The following is a 20,990-nucleotide window of genomic DNA, read 5'->3' as shown; positions in this document are numbered from 1 at the left end:
ATGTTTAGACTAAGCAATGGGCACCTTGTGACCAGGGACACAGGCATATTATATCATGTGGAATGGATGACTTCTGTACCAAACATCCTCCTGGCCTGAGGTTAGGGTTATTACTTGTTAGTTTCTGAGTCCTTCCTTTGCAGAGCAGACTCCAGGGAATGCCCTGAGGATCCGGGGCAGAAACTGGAGTTCAAGGTTAAAACAGAGGCATAATGGCAGGCATAATGAGGTAGAGGAGCCACCTGGACACTCGAGAGCTCAGTTCTCCCTTTCTTAGGTCCCCAAGGGTCCGTTCCGGCCCGGGAGTTCACCATGACCTCACATAGCTGCCCTAGTTCCCTTTCTTTCTTCCAGAGGTAAGGGCTGACTCCCCAGGAAGGTCACAGCCCAGGTGACGACTTCTCCATAGTTTTCATGATCTTTCTGGAGTAATGTTGCCAAATAAAATGCAGGATGCCTAGTTAAAGTTGAATTTCAGATAAACAATGAGTAATATTTAGTGAGTCTGTGCAATATTTTGATTCACTTCAGTTTATCAGTTCTTAATGTCCTACTGTATTCACTGCTCTCTAGTGCACTTTTTCTTGAATTATCTGATGATAAGTTGCAGACATTACAACACTTTGCCCCTGAATCCTTCAGCATTTAATCCTAAGAATGAAAGCATTTCTGACATAGCCCATGCAACAGTTGGGACATCCTTGGGCATCTTGTGTTTTTACTCACTAAATCCGGAGGCTCTGCTTTGGGGCTGCGGTGGACTGGCAGCAGCTGCCATGGCTGAGCGTGGGCTTTGCAAACCCACAGACCTGAACGTGGGGGGATTTGACGTGACCTACTGGCTCTGTGGGTTTGGGAAAGCCGGTGCCACCATTTCCTTATTTGCAAAAATGAGAATTCATACCCTGCAACATCAGCACAAGGCTTAAGATAGTGGACATAAGGCCCTAGCACAGGACCTGACTCCTGGAGACTTTCAGTAAATAGCCGCTGACCATGGGAGTAATGGTAATTGTCCTTCTCTGAGGTGAATGTCAGGGGAAGGAGGTAAAAATAAAGAAGCAACTATTTTAGAAGTGTTGGCAGCTGTATTTATAAACTCCCCTCTGTTCTCACATTCCCTTTCCTACTTAGTGTGTACACACACACGCACGTACGCACGCACGCACGCACACGCACCATGCCATCTACTCTGGAATTTACAGTGAGTTCCTTGACAAACATCTAGCCATTTGGGGTGGAGAAAGAGACATATTAAAGGTGCAAGAAAAGCCAGTGCTCTTGAGAGCAAGATCTGAATGGGATCAAAGGTGCTGTGAGACACGTCTGGGGGTTGACTCAGCTGAGAGTGACCAGGGAGAGGCCGGTGACCGGGGTGGAGGCAGGCAGTGAGGGGAAGCCCAGGTTGTAACAGCATCTGCAGTCAGCGTGGCTCTGGCAAGCTGTCAGGGATCGATTTTGTTGTTAGGTTTTTTTCGTTTGCTTTGTTTAGCAAAGGACTCCAGTAGACCAGATGTTTATTTCGAGCCTAAAACTTCGTCATCAACTTGAAGCTTGGAGGAACTAGTTCAAGTTAGACTGTTGTGAGAACAGCCAGTGTTACCCTTCCTTCTGGAAAAGATTTTGCCCTCCTTCCTGGAAACGGTTCCCCTTCTTCCGACTTTATTTATTTATTTATTTATTTATTTTATTTTTGTCTGAAAGCTGGATGCAAATCAGGCAGATAAACTCAAGCAGTTAACCATCTGTTCACTCACCCTGACTGGCTCTTTTGGGGCTCATAATTCTAGGGTGATTTTCTTTACTTTAATAGGTAAATGAGGTTTCAAGTCCTTTCCTACACTAAAGTTCCCCACACGCTGTGATGCTTGTCAGGAAAAGTATGGAGGAACACTGAGTGTTAAATCAACCATCCTGACTACAAGAGGAAAAGAAATACTGCAAAGCCTGGGGTGGGGGCCCTTGGAGCCTGCGAGGGAGAGCTGACCACAGCTGACGGCGGCGTCAGCCTCGCCGTTGTTTCGCAGGGCCCCAGGAAAAGCTTAAATGAAGTCATTCTCTGTATCCATTTCTTCTGCTTTCCCTTCGGGTCTATTAATACTTTCAGAGAATCCGAGTCTCTTTCTTAGATTTTCACTTAAAAAAAATCAAAAGTGAATATTTATTTTTTCTGCTTACAGAAGTAATTTATTTTTCTTATAAAAAAAATCCAGACAATGTAGAGAAGCTTCACAGAGAGAATGGAAGACCCCCTCATAATCCTGTTCCACAGAGATAAGTGCTATTAAAGATTTAATGTGGAGGCTCGGAGATTTTGAGGGTAACTAAAAGATCACAATCATAAAATTATCTCTGTGTCACCCACCTTAGCGTTTTCACGTTTGCATTTTATCCACTGGTCTCGCCCAGACTTATTTTACACTGTCTGCTTTTTCCTTTTAGCATACAATATGGGTAGGTTTCTTATTTATGCATAGTTTTTAATTGGTTGCTTTCTACTCCAGCCTGTGAATTATCATAATTTACTAAGCCATTCTTGTCCTGTTCAACATTTTGGTTATTTCTGATTTTATGCTAATTCCTTCTTGTTTCAACCGAAATGTTATGTAGGCCTGGAGGAGAGGATTATGACTAAAGACTTTTTTCCCCCTCTTTCTCTCTTTTATCATTTAACATTTGCTGGGTTGTCTACATTTGAGCAGACTCACGAAAGTGACAAGATTCCTTTTTCGCTTCAGACCAAGTCCTGGAATCCTCTCATCCTCCAGCTGAAGACGGAAATAGTCAAGATCACAGGCACCGTGTGTAGGGTATTTTGAGCATGGCCTGAGATAAGTGCTCTCACGTAGCCCTTACAATAATCCTTGCCAAGCTCTCCTTGCCATTTGTGCCAGTGTAACCTTCTCAAATGCCTCTTGCCTGTGTCAAGGGTTAGTCAGAAGGGCTTTTCTTTTTATAGAGAGGAGTTAACAGGGCTGCGAAGGAGAGAAACTTAACCAAAGTTTAGTTAACAAGCATTTTCCCCCAGCTTTATTGAGGTATGATTGACAAATGAAAATCGTAGGTATTTAAGGAGGACAGTGGGGTACCTGATGTGCATTGTGAAATGATTACTACAGTCAAGCTGATTAATGTATCCATCACCTCACAGAGTTACTTTTTGTGTGTGCGCTGAGAACACCTGAGATCTACTGTTAGCCACTTTCAAGCGTCCAACATGGTGTCATTAACCATAGTCACTGTGCTGTACATGAGCAAGCATTTTGTTCCCATTGATCAGTGGGAACGAGCTGTTCAGCTAATCAGTTACGAGGCAAAAGATGGGAATCTGGAGGGTCCGTGTCTGACCTTGTCTTAGGTAAACAGAGAGCCGTCTGTGAATCTAAGTCATATGGGGAGGGCGTTTCTTTGCCACCATCCATTTCCTGGAACACGGAGGAGGAGATTCCTGAACCACTGCTGTCATCCAGGAGCTTGGGGCTCCTTGGAGCACAGGTTTGCAGTGAGTCCTGGGATGGGACGCTGGCTGCACCACTAGCAAACCTCAGGCATTCCCCCAACCTCTTTGAGCTTTGGTCTCCTGAAGTATAAAATGGGGAAGATGATTTTCATCTTGTAGACTATTATGGGATTAGATAAGATGAATTGGCAACATAATGCCTGGCTCTTGATATTTTACTGCAGCTCAAAAACCTTCCATAGCACAAACCCCCACCTTGTATATTGGATAAAATCTTGACTCCTGTGACCCCAACCTACCTCTGCAAATGAATCTCCCTACTCCCTATAAAGCCCACACCTAGGCACACCTCATACTGTCCCTCCTCTGTATCTTTTATTGTCTCATTCTCCACGTACACTCTTTCTGTTTAAGCAGAGGTCTGTAGGAGATATGGATGTGGAGCAGACAGGGAGGAAGGGCTCACTCTGTCCAGCCAGGCAGGGTAGTTGAATCAACCCTAGCTGTCCATAAGGCGTGCACCCCCTTGACCTCCTCTGCTTGCCAAATTTTTATTCATTCTTCCTAGCTCACTTTAAGCACTACCTTTCTCCATTTCAGTTCATAGACTCCATTGTCTGAACACTATAGAGACCATTGCCTGGTATACTCATTGGCCACTTATTACAATGTACTTTATATTGTTGACTATCTTGCATGTGTGTATCACTGTCCCCCTAAATAGAGGGTAAACTCCTAGAACACAGAAACCATATCTGTGTTGCTGGGTATCTCCTACCTACTATAATGGGCACGGACATGGTGTTCAGATGATTTGCATGCATAGATCTATACTTTGCAAGAAAACCATGAATATAGCACTACTTTAAATAGTTGTTAGAAAAAAGGAACATAGATTTTTCTTTCCACCCACAAAAGAAACTGGCTTCACTTAGCTCTTTAGGGTGCTTGGATTACTGATAAGATACACAGACTAATAGGTGCTAGATTTATGTGTTTCTGATTCTATTCTCAAGCTATTGTTCTCTCCATATCTGAATGTGGCTGAACCGGTCCGGGGACAACCACTTTCCCTGGGTACGCTTTAAAGGCTCCTTGGGCGTGTAGCGATCAAGCTGCTGTTACAGGGTCTGGGCTGCGGCTTTGCAACCGTTCGTGCCTTTCTTCTGCTCCCGCTGGTTGCCTCGCATCAAGTTCTTCTCTCCCGGCACCTTGTAAAAACAGTCAAGGGAAAATATAGTTTTCTAGTACTCTTTTGTTGATTGAACCAATGTTTCTCTAAAACCTGCATTGTCACTGTGGGGAGAGTTTAAGGAAAAACAAAAAACTTCCACTTTTTTTTTTGTAGGTCAGCACCTTCTGTTTGAAGAAGCCAGCAGTTAACCTAATATAGCTGTACCTTCCTTCTCATTTTCTGTTGCTAATCTCACCTGCTTTATGTTGATTCCTGTTAACTTCAATTTTAAGAAGATGTTTTCTGTCCTGAACCCTTTTTTCCCTAAGAAATTCCTATGTAATGTGTTATGGGGTCCAAAGGAAGGGCTGATCCATCCAGGTAGGGGGGGAGGGGAACTTACTACCTTGCCCCTTTCTGGAAATTCCTGGACAAGAAAGAGTTCTTAGTTTAATGAAATCAAATGACTTTAAAGGTATATACTGGCCTTCAAAATCCTCTAGAAGACAATGATTATCACTGACATGTTAGACTTGTGGTAGCTAACATCTGTTGTAGGTGGGTTATGTTTGTGTCGCTGAGCTGTTTCTTGGTGCTGTATGTATACTTTACAGCAGAGAAACTACCATATAACTTCTATAATTAAATGTCCTCTCTCTCTGGGCCTGACTCTCCCTCGCTTCTCCTCAGATAGCTAGGATTCCTGTTTAGGAGATAAGATGAAAGACCGCAAAGCCTAAAAAACTACCTGAAATGACCGATTAGGCTGTTCTATGACTGGCTCAAGGAGAGATGAATGTGTGCTGATGGGGAGGGGGGCGCTTTACCAAGGAAGGAGTCTGAACTGGATCCAGAGCTTGGAGGAAAGGGGGTTCATGATTTGTCCTTAAATTTTTCTATCTCATCAATCTGACCTCAACTCAGCAAATCAGTACTGATAGTAAAAGCCAAGGAGATTTCAATAATGTGTTGCTTGGTTAAAAATCTGATGATTAGACATTCTGAGCTGATGCCAAACCACAAGCATCCCCAGTTCTATGACGTGGCCAACTCATGGGTGGGAGTTTACTTCCAGCCCTCCAGATGACTGCCTTTCTTTGACAAGCTTAGGTTTTCTGTACTCTGTTTTTCCCCTGCAGAGGTTCTTGGGATATTTTCCATTGAGTAATAGAGCTGTATCATTAAGATCATTAAGCTCCCTTGCAACATTGCTTCTATTAAATTGGAAGCCTGGACTACTAAAAATTGGCATCCCATTGTGTGCTGCATCACAGGACATTTTCAGCATGTGGTTTCTATTATGTTTTGAAGCTGGTCTCTCTGTTTGATGTCTCAGAAATCCTTTCCAGTAGAGGAGTGACAGGTGATATCAGGGGATGCGTCTCTTGCAATCTAGTTATTGTGTCACTACTGGTCTTACATTGTGTTTATCAGTAGATCTCATTTTCCTCTTTTAAAAAATTTTCTCCATGTTAGTGTTTTTTTTAGTTTATGAATTTATTTTACAATATCATATTTTTAAAAATTGAAGTATAGATGATGTACAATGTTATATATTGTAAGTATGCAATATAGTGATTCACAATTTTTATAGGTTATTTTCCATAAAATATTGGCTATATTCCCCATATTGTACAGTACATCCTTGTAGCTTATTTTATACCTGATAGTTTGTACCTCTTAATCCTTCACCTCTGTCTTTTCCCACCCCCTACCCTCTCCCCACTGGTAACCACTAGTTCCTTCTCTACATCTGTGAGTCTGTTTCTGTTCTGTTATATTCACTAGTTTGTTGTATTTTTTTTGATTCCACATATTAGTGATATCTTACAGTATTTGTCTTTCCCTGTCTGACTTATTTCACTTAGCATAATGTCCTCCAAGGCCATCCATGCTCTACACCAGAAACTAATACAACATTTTAAATCAGTTGTACTTCAATTAAATAGCAAAGTACAAACAAACAACCCATTTAAAATATGGGCAGAAGAACTGAAGAGACATTTTTCCAAAAGAGGAAATGCAGATAGCCTGCAGGAGCATGAAAATTTGCTCAACATCAAATATCAGGGAAATGCAAATCAAAATCACAATGAGATGCCATCTCTCACTGGTCAGAATGACCATCAAAAAGAACACCAATAGCAAATGTTGGCAAGGATGTGGAGAAAAGGGAATCCTTGTACACTGTTGGTGGTAATGCAAATTGGTGCAGCCACCATGGAAAACAATATGGAGGTTTCTCAAAAACCCAAAACAGAACCACCATATGGCCCAGCAATTCTACTCCTGGGCATATACTGAGAAAAATAAAAATATTAATTCAAAAAGATACATACACCCCACTACTTAACAGCAGCATCATTTATAATTGTCAAGACATGGAAGCATCACAAATGCACATCAACAGATGAATGGATAAAGAAGATGTAGCATATATGTGCATTGGAATACAGCTCACCCATAAAAAGGATATTTTGCCATTTGTGGCCCTTCATTAACTTTTTTTTTTTTTGCACTGCAAAAACCAGAATTTTGTAACTGCCATAAACATTTCCATTGCATCAAAAACAAAAGCATACCTAGAAATAAACTTAACCGAAGAGGTTACCTATACTCTAAAAACTGCAAAAACACTGATGAAGGAAATTGATGATACAAAGATATGGAAATATATTTTGTGCTCTTGGATTGGAAGAATCATTATCAAAATGGCCATACTACCCAAAGCAACCTGCAGATTCAATGCAACCCTGTCAAAATATGACATTTTTCATAGAGCTAGAGCAAACAGTTCCAAAATTCATATCAAACCATAAAAAACCCTGTATTGCCAGAGCAGTCTTTTGTAGGTCTTTTTTTTTCCCTTTCTTCTTTTTCTTTTTTTGTGGTTTGATCACTAGAGAAGTTCCTTTAACATTTGTTGTAAAGCTGGGTTGGTGGTGCTGAATTCTTTTAGGTTTTGTTTATCTGTGAAGCTTTTGATTTCTCCATCAAATCTGAATGAGAGCCTTGCTGGATAGTGTATTCTTGGTTGTGAGTTTTCCCTTTGCATCACTTTAAATATATTATGCCACTCCCTTCTGGCCTGTAGAGAGTTTCTGCTGAAAAATCAGCTGATAACCTTATGGGAGTTCCCTTGTATATTATTTGTTGCTTTTCTCTTGCTAATTTTAATATTTTCTCCTTATCCTTAATTGTTGTCAATTTGATGACTATGTGTCTTGGCGTGTTCCTCTTTGGGTTGATTCTGTGTGGAACTCTCTGCACTTCCTGGACTTGAGTGACTTTCCTTTCCCAAGTTGGGGAAGTTTTTGGTTATTATCTCCTCAAAAATTTTCTCAGGTCTTCTCTCTCTCTCTCTTCCTTTTCTGGGACCCCTGTCATGTGAACATGAGTGCACTTCATGTTGTCCCAGAGTTCTTTTAAACTACCCTCATTTCTTTTTATTCTTTTTTCTTTTTTCTGTTCTGCAATACTGATTTCCACTAATCTGTCTTCTAGCTCATTGATTTCGTTCTTCTGCCTCATTTAGTCTATTCTTGGTTCCTTTTAGTGTGTTATTCATTTCAGTAATTTTATTCTTCAACTCTGGGCATTCTTTATATTTTCCAGCTGTGCTAAAAACTTTACTCTGTGTGTCTGTACTCCTCTTGAGTTCTCTGAACATCTTGGCCATCATTACTTTAAACTCTTACTCAGATAAATTGCCTGTCTCCTTATCACTTATTTCTTCTTCTGGGATTTTATCTTGTGCCTTAGCCTGGGACGTATTCCTTTGTCGTCTCGTATCACCTGTCTTTCTATTTTTATTTTAGGTAAGTTAGTTATGTTTCTGCACCTTAGAGAGGAGGCCCTCTGTGGGAGATGTCCTATGCGTCCCAGCTTTACACTCCTCTCTTGTCACCCAAGGGCCAGGGCCCAGCCAGTCCCAGTGTAGAGTCTGGCCTGTGTTTGTGGATTCCTTCCACAGGCTTTGGGATTGTTGTTTTATTTCTAGTATCTGCACATGGTGGATGAGGCTAGACTAGAGGCTTATGCAGGGTCCTGGCAGCAGGAGCTGGTGCCTGCCTACTGCTGGTGAAGCTTGATCTTGGACCTCTGATGGGTAGGGTCACATCTAGAGGTGTTTGTGGCTCAGGAAGTCTGCAGATGGGAGGGGCTGTGTTCCCACCCAGTATGTTGTTTGGCCTGAGGCTCCCTAGCCCTTGAGCCTATAGGCTGTTGGGTGGGGCTAGGTCTTGGTGCTAATGACCCAAACAAGATGTCAGCCTCCGGAAAGCTCATATAGATGAACACTCCTGGAATGTCCACCGCCAGCTTTATGTCCCCTGGGTGAGCCACAGCTGTCCCCTACCTTCCCAGGAGAACTTCTAAAACCAGCAGGCAGGTCTGGCCCAGGTTCCTATGAGATCACTGCCTCTACCCGTGGACCTGGCACATGCAAGATTCTGTGTATCCTTACCAAGAGAATGAAGTCTGTTTCCCCCAGTCCCATGGTGCTCCTGGAGCTAAGCCACACTGGCCTTCGAAACCAGATGTCCTGGGATCTCCTCCTCCCATTGCCAGAACCCTGGGCTGGGGAGCCTGATGTGGGGCTCAGAACTCTCCTGTGGGAGCACCTCTGTGATTTAGTTATTCTTCAGCTTGTGGGTCACCCACCCTGGGGGTATGGAGCCTGATTATATCGCAGGCACCACCCCTCCTACTGTCCCACTGTGGTTCCCTCTTTATGTTTCCAGTAGAAGATCTTTTTTGCTAGGTTCTAGTCTTTTTATTCGATGGTTGTTTAGTAGTCAGTTGTGGTTTTGTTGTAGTCGTGAGGAGAGGTGAGCTCGTGGTCGTGCTACTCTGACATCTTGACCAGAAATCTCCCTGTTAATTTTTTTTAAATTCATTAGAAAAAACTTGAAAAATACAGACTCTCATCAAGTAGAAAATAACAACAATCCAGATTCCAACATGCAGAGTTAATCACTCTTCACATTCTGGCTTGTTTTCTTTTAGTCTATGCTTTTATCTTTCTTGTAGTCTTAACTTTAAAAATGTGGTTTTTCATAATGGAAAAGAAACTGAAAAAATATATATGAATGTATGCATATGTATAATTGAGTCACTTTGCTGCACACCTGAAACTAATATTGTAAACTGACTACACTTCAATTAAAAAATAAGAATTTAAAAAATGCAGTTTTTCTTTATTAACAAGTTAAAGACTATTAGGACTACTGGATATTAGGTCTCTCTCTATTAACCTTGGGTGCTGTGTTAATCAGGCTTCTCTTGCAATGCTGGATAACAGACACTCCCAAATCTCAGTGGCTTGCAGCAGTAACATTTATTTCCCACTTGTTGTGGCCAGGTTGGCTGCAATTTGAGCTTAGCTGGGTCAGCTGACCTAGGCTGGACTCCCAGCTTCATGTCTAAAATGGTCTAAAATCACCATTTTAGGACCTTGGCTGAAGGATCACCAGCTACCTGGGACAGGGCATGCTCTTCTCTTGGCAGAGGGTGGCTGGTGGAAACTTGCTTTGCCTCTTAAGGCCTCAAAGGTGGGGCATTGCCATCCACCCATGTTCTGTTGATCAGATCAAGGCACTTGGCCACACCTGAAGTCTGTAGGGTGGGTAGAACACTCCCATAGGGGTTACCTAACGAATCCTGTAGACTGGGGATTTGAACAACAGAAATTTACGGTCTCACAGTTCTGGAGGCTGGAAGTCTGAGATCAAGATGTCAGCAGGGTTGATTTCTTCTGAGGCCTCTCTCCTTGGCTTGTAGATGGCTGTCTTCTTCCTGTGTCTTCATATGACCTTTCTTTTGTGTGTATTTGTGTCCTAATCTCTTCTTATAAGGACATCAATCATACTGGATTACAGCCCACCCTAATAACTTCATTTAACCTTTCATTTCTCTGTCTCCAAATACACATTCTGAGGTACTAGGGCTAGGACTTCAACATATGAATTTTGGGGCACACAGTTTAGCCCATAATATGTGATAAGGGTGGGAAACAAAGGAAGAATTGTAGACAAAGAATACCCTAAGCACAGCCCCAGTGCGACTCAGCTTTCTCATCTTTAAACAGGGATAGGCATCTCTACGTTCTGGGTTTGTTGGAGATTGAATGAGAAAATGCATGTGAAACATGGTGGTTGAGGTAGTAGGGATGGGTGTGGTTCTACCTCAGATGGAAGGACCAAAGTAGCCTTCTTGGCCTCTCCCCCTATTCTCTCATGTGGGTGAGCTGGGATTGCATGATGGTCCTCAAAATGGCCTGACTTCCATAGCAGCTGTCCGATTGGTAGACTGTTCATAACAAAGAGAAAAAGGCCTTTCGGGTATTCAAGCTGTGGCCTTGGTTTTGGTAATCTATGGTTTTCCAGCCATGAGCTATGGCTCTAGCATCCTTCCTTTACCACAAATATTTATCGAAGTCCTTTTATGGCTTATTAGAGCTGTGGGATTCATATTGACATAAGGCATGGCATTGATCTTGACGAATTGTAGTTGAATGCCTATGAAAAAAAGTAAGAGAGCCAGGAGGTTAAAGGGCAGGGTGTACCTCTGTCTGCCTCGGTGTTCAAAACCAACTGCCTTACACTTTGTAAATCTCCTTTTGGTTTTCTCCCCTAGAATATCGTGTTAAGGAATGGTTCCGAGACTTTTGACTCCTGGAGGAAGCCCCCTCTGCCCGTGTACTCCCAGTTCTATTTCTTCAATGTCACCAATCCAGAGGAGATCCTCAGAGGGGAGATTCCTCGGTTGGAAGAAGTGGGGCCCTACACCTACAGGTGAGTCCTGACCACCTCCCTGCCATAGCAACCAGAAGTATGGAGTGTCCCCCCTTCCCCCCAGGTTGGGTCCTCGTCTCTTCCCATGAGCATCCTCTGTGTGCTGCATGGGAAGCACAGGTTTTGGCTACCTCTGTCTGAAATGTTGCTGGTGTGATACCACAGCAAAGAATGGCTTTGTGGATGGGGCCAGTCTCAGCCTGTGTTGTTTAGAAATGCAGCTGCTTCCTCCTGAGTTGGCGGAATGTGGTTACTGAGTGCTGAAGAGCTACTCCCCACTGTCTGCCCTTTTAAGGTCGCCCTTTGATTTTCTTTGGTGTCTTTTAGGGTCTTTCCCTAATTCCCTTCCCCACTTAGCTAGTTTTAGACCAGTTCCTAGGATTCATTGTTTGTCTGCAGACAGGCCTTTCTGTCTCCTTTTCTTTTTTTCGTTGAGGTATAGTCAGTTTACAATGTTGTGTCGATTTCTGGAGTACAGCACAATTCTTCAGTCATACATGAATATAAATATATTCATTTTCATATTATTTTTCACCATAAGCTACTACAAGGATTTGAATATATCTCCCTGTGCTATACAGTATAAACTTGTTTATCTATTTTATATGTATCAGTCGATACCTGCAAATCTCGAACTCCCAGTTTATCCCTTTCCACTCCCCTCCCCCTGGCAACCACAAGTCTGTATTCTATGTCTGTGAGTCTGTTTCTGTTTTATATATAAGTTTATTTGTCTTTTTTCTGTCTCTTCTTATTCACTCCTTTCCCCACCCATCCTGAGTACAAGAGATAACCAGGTGGCGGGGTGAGTTAGAGTCTTTGGCAGTGACCACCAATTCCAAATGCTGGTGAGTTAGGAGAATTGCTTTAATCATTTTTTAAAAAAGATTAAAAGGAAGCTGTTGGGGATCTTATGGTCAGAGTATTTTTTCTACTATTGCCCTACCCCCAAGGGCAATAACCTCCCCAACACCTCTTGCAATAATCTTTCCAATAAAGTTTCTCCTTAACAGATTTTTTTGGGGGGGCAGGGTAATTAGGTTTATTTATTTATCTATTTATCTATTCATTTTTTAATGGAGGTACTAGGAATTGAACTCAGGACCTAGTGCATGCTAAGTACACACTCTACCACTGAGCTATACCTCCCCACCCCTCTCTTTACCAAGTTTAAAAAAAAAATAGTAGAGGAAGCAGACAGCAAGATCTTTCTTCTTCAGAGCTGCCACATGCTAAAAATACCTCACAATTCTGTCCTAACTGGTTGCTCAATAAATGGTTGCTCACTGACTCATTCATTGTGAATTAGTGCTATCTCAGAGCTGGAATTCTGAGATAAAAATCCTGGCTGCTGCCTCAGGTGTCCATGATCTGACTCTGGAGTTGAATGGCCTGTTGTGACTCTCACCTCTGCCACTTACTAGTTCTCTGTGTTTCAGTTCCTCAGTTCCCTTATCTATAAAGTGGGGATAAAAATAGGACCTCTATCCTGTAATTGTTACGAGGACTCAGTGAGTCAGTGGGTCAGTATTTATAAAGTGATTAGGCTAGTGCCCAGCACATATTTAGTGCTAATTAGTGTCTGATGTTATTATTAGTGGATTGTCTTAGCCTCTGCAAATCAAGACCCAGAATTGTGAAGATGAGCTTTCTTGCTGTATGGTAGAATTAAAAAAAAAAACAAACTTGGATCCTCATTTTAAAAAGCATTTTTGTATGTTTAATGCCTAAAGAAACACTGTGTACTGGGTAGAGCAGGTCTGCATTAGAGGCTGTCCAGCTCAGGGACAGTTAGAAGTTGAACCAGAATTAGGATCTGAGTGCCCTGTTTGTTGGTTTGTTTTGCAATTTTAACCATTTTTTATGGTGATTTTCAAAAACTCCACATATAAAATGTACCATTTTTACCATTTTTAAGTGCAGTTCAGTAGTGTTAAGTATATTCACAGTGTTGTAAAACAGACCTCCAGGATTTTTTCATCTTTCAGACCTGAAACTGTATAGCCATTAAATAACTCCATTTTTATCCCTCCCCACTGCCCCTAGTAACTACCATTTTACTTTGTTTCTATGAATTTGACTGCTGTAGAGTTCTCATATAAGTGAAATCATACACAGTATCTGTCTTTTTGCTGGTTTTGTTTTTTAACTGAATTCCTTCTGGTAAGTGGGATGGCTGCCTCCTTTCAAGAATGAACTCACCTGAGAACTAAAGAAAAACCCCAGCAAACAGTTCTCCTCCTGGGTCTCCTGGGCCTGTTCCTGTGGTCATTATCCTCATCTCAGAAAAAGGCCTGGGTTCTACTCAGAACCCAAGGAAACATAGTATTCCATTAAGACACCTTCTGGGCCATTGTGTCTGCTGGCTTAATGCGCTGTCATAATGTGGTTATGGGAATAAATGAATCCTAGGAATGAAACAGTATCTGACTCTTACCCCGCTCCCTGCATGTCCCATCTTAGAGGGACCTCAACTGACTCCTGAGGAAAGCCTGGGAACACCTCACAGGGATTCTTAAGCCTTGAACCATGATCCTAAGGGATCCACTGATAGAATTCAAGGTTCTCTGTGACTTGGGGAAAAAAATTACAGTTCATCTTCATTAGCCACACACTAAAATTTAACATTTCCTTTGAGTGTGAAAATAGGCAACAGATCACAGCAGTGTTAGCAGTACAGTGGATTCACCACTAAAGGAAACAGATACTGTGTCTCTTGATAGCTGTTGCTTGAAGTATCATTCATGCTCATTAATATTTCAAAATTACAGTCATTGTTAGACCTGCTGCTGCGTCTCATTTAGAATCAATAAAGAAGCACACATATTGCCATATCACAGATTTTTACAATGACACCTGCAGTTTAGTAATTGTTTTCCTTTGTAACCCTAGGTATTTTATTTTCTGTGTGTAAAAACATTTATGTAAGAAAGAATCCATCAGATTGACACAGGGGCCCATGGCAGAGGGAAGGTAAAAACCCTGACAGCAGATCCTGTAGGTTGGAAGACAGGCTGGTCACTCACTGTTTCATTTTTGCCTCCATGAGTTTTCCTGCCTCCGGTTTTCTCCCTGCCCTGGTCTCTCCCATTCTGCTGCCACTGTGGTATTCCAAAGCACATTATCTGACATTTCCTTTCTTCCCTGCTCAGGGTTCTAGTGACTCTCCCAGTGTGATGTCCAGGGCCTGAACAGTCTGGCTCCTTCTGTATGTCTAGCCTCTGTTTAATTTTAATTTTAATTTTAATTTTAATTTTAATTTAATTTTTTGGCACTCTAAACCTAGAATTTTATTCTCTAACCAAAGCCAATTTCATACTCTAACCACAATTATCCAATAGAAATTTAATATGAATGTCAACTTAAAACACACACACACACACACACACGCACACACACACACGCATGCACACACACACACCGTAAAAGCTGAAGCAAGTTTATTCAGTGTCTTACTGAGAACTGTAGCTCAAGAGAGGGCCTCTTAGACAGCTCTGAGAAATTGTTCCAAAGAAGTAAGGGAGGAGCCAGAATATACATGAATTTTTTTGTGGGAAAAAGAAACATGTAGTCAAAGATCAAAAAATTACTGCTACTCACAAGAACAGACATTCCAAATTAATAATCTTAGTGCTTTTCCATGTGTGGAAAGATGCAAGAATCTGGGATCATTGAACTATTTACTTAAATATACATCTTAACTATCTAAGGGCTGGTATCCAAAGCACAGATTGCTTCCTGTTTTTCTGCATCCTGAATTCCCCTCAGGCTCACTGTCAGTAGGCACACATGTGCTATAACTGGATTTGTCCCATATGATCCAGCAATCCCACTCCTGGGCTTATATCCAGAAAAGATGAAAATTCTAATTCAAAAAGATACATGCACCCAATGTTCATAGCAGCACTATATATAATAGCCAAGACGTGGAAACAACCTAAATGTCCATCAACAGTTGAACAGATAAAGAAGATGTGCCATATATATATATATATATATATATATATATATATATATGCAGTGGAATATTACTCAGCCATAAAAATGAAATGTTGCCATTTGCAGCAACATGGATGGACCTAGAGATTATCATAATAAGTGAACTAAGTCAGACAAAGACAAATATCATCTGCTATCACTTATATCTGGAATCTAAAAAAGTAATACTAATGAACTTATTTACAAAACAGAAAAAGACTCAGACATAGAAAACAAACTTATGGTTGTCAAACGGGAAAGGGAGTGGGGGAAGGATAAATTAGGAGTATGGAATTAACATAGTACTACATATAAAATAGGTAAATAACAAGGACTTACTGTATAGCACAGGGAACTATATTTAATATCTTATAAAACCTATAATGGATAAAAATCTGAAAAATTATATATATCTATATATAGATATATATAGATATCTGAATCACTTTGCATATACCTGAAATTAACACAATATTTTGAAGCAACTATATTTCAATAAAAATAAAAAATTTTAAAAACCTTTAATTTCTAGTGAAAACTAGATAGTAAGCTATTATGAACTTTTACATTAGCATTCTGTAGATTGGCAAAGTTATAAATACCATTGATGATTGTTTTAAACATGTGCCTTTTTATGGAAAATTTTTCAATGTGTACCAAATATATTTATTAATGATCCTAAATATCTTTAATTTCTCTGTAAAAGAAAGCCTATTTTCAGTAATTAATGCTTCAGTATCTTACTTTATTTGGGATGATTTAGATATTTAATACATTTCTATCATTTAACTTAGCAAAACTATAAAGTTTCAAGTTACCAAAAATCTGGAGAAACTAATCTTGAGTAGACATACCATGAAACATAGTAATTCTTAAGGAGTTCACTGAAAGGCTCTTACCCCCAATTTTATCTATTTAATTCATTTGTTCCTAACAGTTATGTTTAGATTACCCATGAAAACTTGAGGAGACATTAGACCAAATCAACCATCATCCCAGGCTATTTTTCTTGCTCATAAATTTTATAACAGAAATAATATGATCATATTTGATGGGGGGCAATAAAAGTAAGACATGTCTATTAATTAAACCAACAAACTTAAACTTTAAATCAAATATTAATTTAATATTAAATATTTTCCAGGTCGCATGAACTTGAAATTATTTTTGGTTAGTTTCTGTTTCATTTAGAAATATTTAATTTATAAGTGCTTACTTTTTTTGTATATATATGTATATTTTAAAGTATAGTCAGTTTACAATGTGTCAATTTTTGGTGTACAGCATAATCTTCAGTTATACATGAATATACATATATTCATTTTCATGTTCTTTTTCACTGTAAGTTACTATAAGATACTGAATATAGTTCCTTGTGCTATACAGTATGAACTTGTTGTTTATCTATTTTATATATATTAGTATCTGTATAAATGCTTCCTTTTAAGAGCTCTTTTATAAATTAATATTGATGATACAATCTGGAAGCAGAGACATATCTTATCTATAATGTACACACATAGCTTCATTTTATAACTTAGTCTTGAATCAGGTAGTACAATAAAAACTTACTAGTTTATAAATAATAGTTGGAATAAGTTAACATTTATTTGCTCAGATGACTGAGCCTTTTTACTATTTGTGGAAAAGACTTTTAAGATTGTTTTGGTCCTTGATAAATCCTAAGGAGGCTGTGAATTAGATTTTGGGTGAGGGAACTGTTCCAGCCCCACCCCCTTTTTTGGTTACAGACTCTACCTAATTGAGTTAATTAGGCTCAGTCTCATGTCATTATGGACTGTATTTACATTTCTGGTCTGTAGAGATTTACAATCAAAGACAATTGCTTTTAATTCCCCAAAGAACTGGTCTGCTGCCTAAATGATATCAAAAGATTGATTTGCCCAACTACATTTTCTTTGTTTTTTTGTATTAGTGAGATTTCTAACTAGACTGGAAATAAAGAGTTCTATGTTCTAGAACTTTAGGGTATATTCTATCATGCCTTCAAAAGTTTGCACAAGGTATTAAACAAAGGTCCTCTTTCTGTACAAGTCAAACCCTGAACACTACCCTAGGGGCAAAAAAGAATCTCCACTTTTGCTTTATTAACTCCTGAATGTTAGCCCCCAGTTTTTACTTCATATTTTGTTGGCTCAGGTAACTCTGTTGGTTTCCTCTAGAATGTTTAGTATTGTATTCTTGGGGCAGATTTGTATGCCCTGTTAATAGGTTATACCAGGAAGGGAAAACATTCACCAGTGAGATATAATGTCTATCCCACAGTATAATCAGGCAAAAGAGATGTAACCATCTTACATAAATCCTCTTCAAATACACTAATTTTTAAAAATAAATTTTTATCTCAGTTCTATCAACTCTTGTACTTTTAACTTTAGCCAAGGGACCCAGGCCCTTTTGTGAATCTTTAACTTGATTAATTGGCTTAACTGTTGCCCCAAGCTATTTCTGGTCAAGTATCTCAGTGTAATTTTCTTCTAGCCTTAAAAAAATTTTTTTTTAGCTGGAGTAAATAAAGCAGACTTTTGGGGGGCCCTTTACTGTTAGGGGTACCAATGGGGTCCTATTCCCAGTTGGTCCCATGGGCCAACAGGTCTTTGGCCCATTCAACTTCAGGTAGTGTTGTATCAAAGCCTTAGTGTTAACCTCATCAGTGTCCATTTTATTTATCCCAGTTTTAATCACCATCTAAAGATTTCCATCCTGTTGGGATGAGTCACTTTAAAATTTCCACCTTATTGGGAAGAAGTCAGTTGAGTTTTGCCTCATCTTCTTTCTATTCCCTTTTTAGTCAACCTAATTAACATTAATTAACGTAATGTTTTTATTAGCATCCTAAGACCCATTGAAGGAAAGCCAAGACCACAAATAAGTTTTCCCAAACCATTTTGCTTTGTTTTAAACTAAGGAAGTTCTTAAGTTAGCTGTTACATTTTTTGTATCTACCTTTTAATTTGGTCTTTTTGTAGGTAGGTATCAGTAAAGCAGCTATTTATAATGAGAGCACTCTAAAAATTTACCAATTAAGAAGTTTCTGCCATTTAAAGGATCCATCATCTGGTATTGATGAATAGTATCTTAATAGTGATAACCAGGAAGATGCCACAGGCGCCCCCAACAGGAGAGTGCAAAGGATGCAGCCTTCACAAGATCCAGAAAGTTTACTCCCAAAAATAATCTAAGATAGTAAAGGCCTTTGTTGTATGGGTGGATGAAATGAAGATTAAGAAGAAAAAGGCCCCTTATGGGCTAGCACCCCTTATGCAAATTTTCCTGAGAGCTGGCACAGTCAGACAAAAAGACTGTTCGTAATCCCAGTCTACTTGACTGGCTATCGCATCTACACTATATGTGTACCTTACTCATGATAGAGACTGCACTCTCAAAACACAGGACAAAATGCCTAAGAAGATCACATAGAATATTTACATCTTAAAGGCATAGGGAAAGAAATACAAGTTCCTCCTAGGAAGGCTTTTATTTTTGTAAGATGAAAAGATGTTTTATCAAGCTGGCTTTCTCTAACTCGGTATGCAAAAACTAGTTTTGGAATGTCAGAAAGAGCCCCATCCTGGCTGTTTTTAGGGCAAGATTTCAATTAGGTAATTACTTGGAAGTATAAATTCTGTACATACCTAAACCTGGCTGGATTTTAGTTGTTAGTTGGTGATTGGCTTTTCTGATGTCCCTCTTTTCTCTGAGAAACTCTTTCCCATTTTAAAGTTGAATTTGTCAGGGATAACATTTACTAATGAAATGGTGTGATGGGCCAGTGTACTGCCTGTGAGCTTAGCTCCTCTAGGTCATTTCCCTAGAGTCATTTCCACTCTTTCACGTATCTTGGTATCTCCCTCTGGCAGTCTAAAACCACCATGGGTGTTGGGATCAACGAGTGGCCGATTGTCATACATGGTCCCCAAACGAGCAAGGTTTTAATTAATGAGTGGATTTCCCTATGGGACCATAGAGAGGTATGAGGACTCTGCTTCCAACACTCCCATAAAATTTTCAATTGCCTGAGAAAGCCGTAAACACCTGGGAGTAGCCTTGTCCCTCTTCCTCAGAGCAGAGCTCTCATGTGATATCTCCACTTCTGTCTCCACAGAGTCTGTTAAGGTAGCCCAACTGAGAAAAGACATCTGGTTAGTCTCCTACCTAGTCACACAATCCAAGTCGCCTTAGTACCTTTCAGCTTAGCAAAATCATCCCAGTGTTTCTCAACTGGGAGTAACCTCAGTGTCTTTCAACTGAACAAATATAGGCACCTCTTCTTGAACCTAAGCTTGAGGATAACCTACAGCACATAGCAAGGAGTTTAACAACCTCTGAATAAACAGAATCTTCAGCCAAGAGTGGGAGATCCAGTACCAGGAGAGACTCACTTAAATTTGTCTGCACTCACTGAGGAGGCAGACTGACACAAGGGGCCCTGCTCATTCCAAGGCTCTGGATCCTTGTAGAATTCAGGCAAAGGAGAAACATCTGCTCTGGGTCCTTTTGTGGTTGCCAGAACTGCTGACTTAAAAAAAAAAAGACACAACATAAAGAGCTGTGAGTTGAGTTTATTCAGTGTTTTACTGAGGACTATAGCCAGGAGACAGCGTCTCAGATAGCTCTGAGACACTGTCCCAAAGAGTTAAGAGAGGAGCCAGGATATATATGAACTTTTTTTGCTTGGGAAAAAAAAAACACCTAGTTGAATACCGTAAGACTACTACTAATCACAAAGGACAGACATTTCAAGTTGATGATATTAGTGCTTTTCTATGTATGGGAAGATGCAAGAATCTGAGGCCACTGAAATATTTCCTTAGATTTGAGCCTTAACTATCTAGGGGCTGGTATCCTGAGCACAGAATGCTACCCGTTTTTCTCCATGAGTTTCCCCTCAAGCGCACTGTCAGGGGCTTATGGCGTGATCCTTGTAGAACTGGAATTGCAGGCAATATTTTTTTTCTTTACATAAGCCACATATGCAATTTAGAGTTTTCTAGGAGTCACATTAAAAGAGAGCAAAAAGAAACAGGAGAAATTAGTTTTAATATTTTATTTACCCCAATACAATTTAAAATAGTATAATTTCAACATGTAATCAATATTCAGAATTATTAATGAGACACTCTACAGTCTTTTCCTTAGGAAGTCTTTGAAATCCATGTGTATTTCACATTTATAGCACGCTGAATTTCAGACTAACCATTTTTCAAGTGTGTAATAGCCACATGTGCCTAGTGGCTACTATATTGGACAGCACAGTTCTAACCGAACTCCAAGTATTTGCATGGCCCCAAACAGCCTACCCTGTCAGTATGCGTGCTGTTCCTCAGTCAAGAATGAACTCTTCAGGTCCTAATCTACTGCCACTTCAGTTCTGCCACTTTATTATGATTCTTTGTTTTGCTACCTGTAAAATTAGGATAATAGAGTGCCAGAGGAAGAAACTGAGAGGAGACCCAGCAGTTGGTGGCCTGGAGAGACATTTGGGAGAAGCAACCTGCCCTTCTTTGGAATTATTTCCAGTGGAATATGCAGCCCTAGAAATTTCCGTAGTAAATTTTACAAG

At 40.1% G+C, this 20,990-nt stretch overlaps 1 protein-coding gene and 1 long non-coding RNA gene across 2 annotated transcripts in view; one reads left to right on the top strand and one right to left on the bottom strand.

The window, feature by feature from the left end:
* SCARB2 (scavenger receptor class B member 2) overlaps positions 1–20,990 on the top strand; it is a 66,358-nt gene that overhangs the window by 10,614 nt on the left and 34,754 nt on the right. The window contains exon 2 of the mRNA XM_072941741.1: positions 11,271–11,428. Within this exon, the coding sequence (XP_072797842.1) occupies positions 11,271–11,428 (158 nt within the window). The remainder of the gene's footprint in view (positions 1–11,270; positions 11,429–20,990) is intronic.
* LOC140686819 (uncharacterized) lies at positions 4,445–13,727 on the bottom strand. The gene is made up of 3 exons (XR_012060788.1): positions 13,631–13,727; positions 10,820–11,152; positions 4,445–4,671 (listed from the first exon to the last, which is right to left on the bottom strand). It is a non-coding gene; the product is annotated as an uncharacterized lncRNA (long non-coding RNA).

The sequence above is a fragment of the Vicugna pacos genome, chromosome 2 (assembly GCF_048564905.1).
Source record: "Vicugna pacos chromosome 2, VicPac4, whole genome shotgun sequence".
Lineage (NCBI taxonomy): Eukaryota > Metazoa > Chordata > Mammalia > Artiodactyla > Camelidae > Vicugna > Vicugna pacos.
This window is presented reverse-complemented; position numbering and strand designations above follow the sequence as displayed.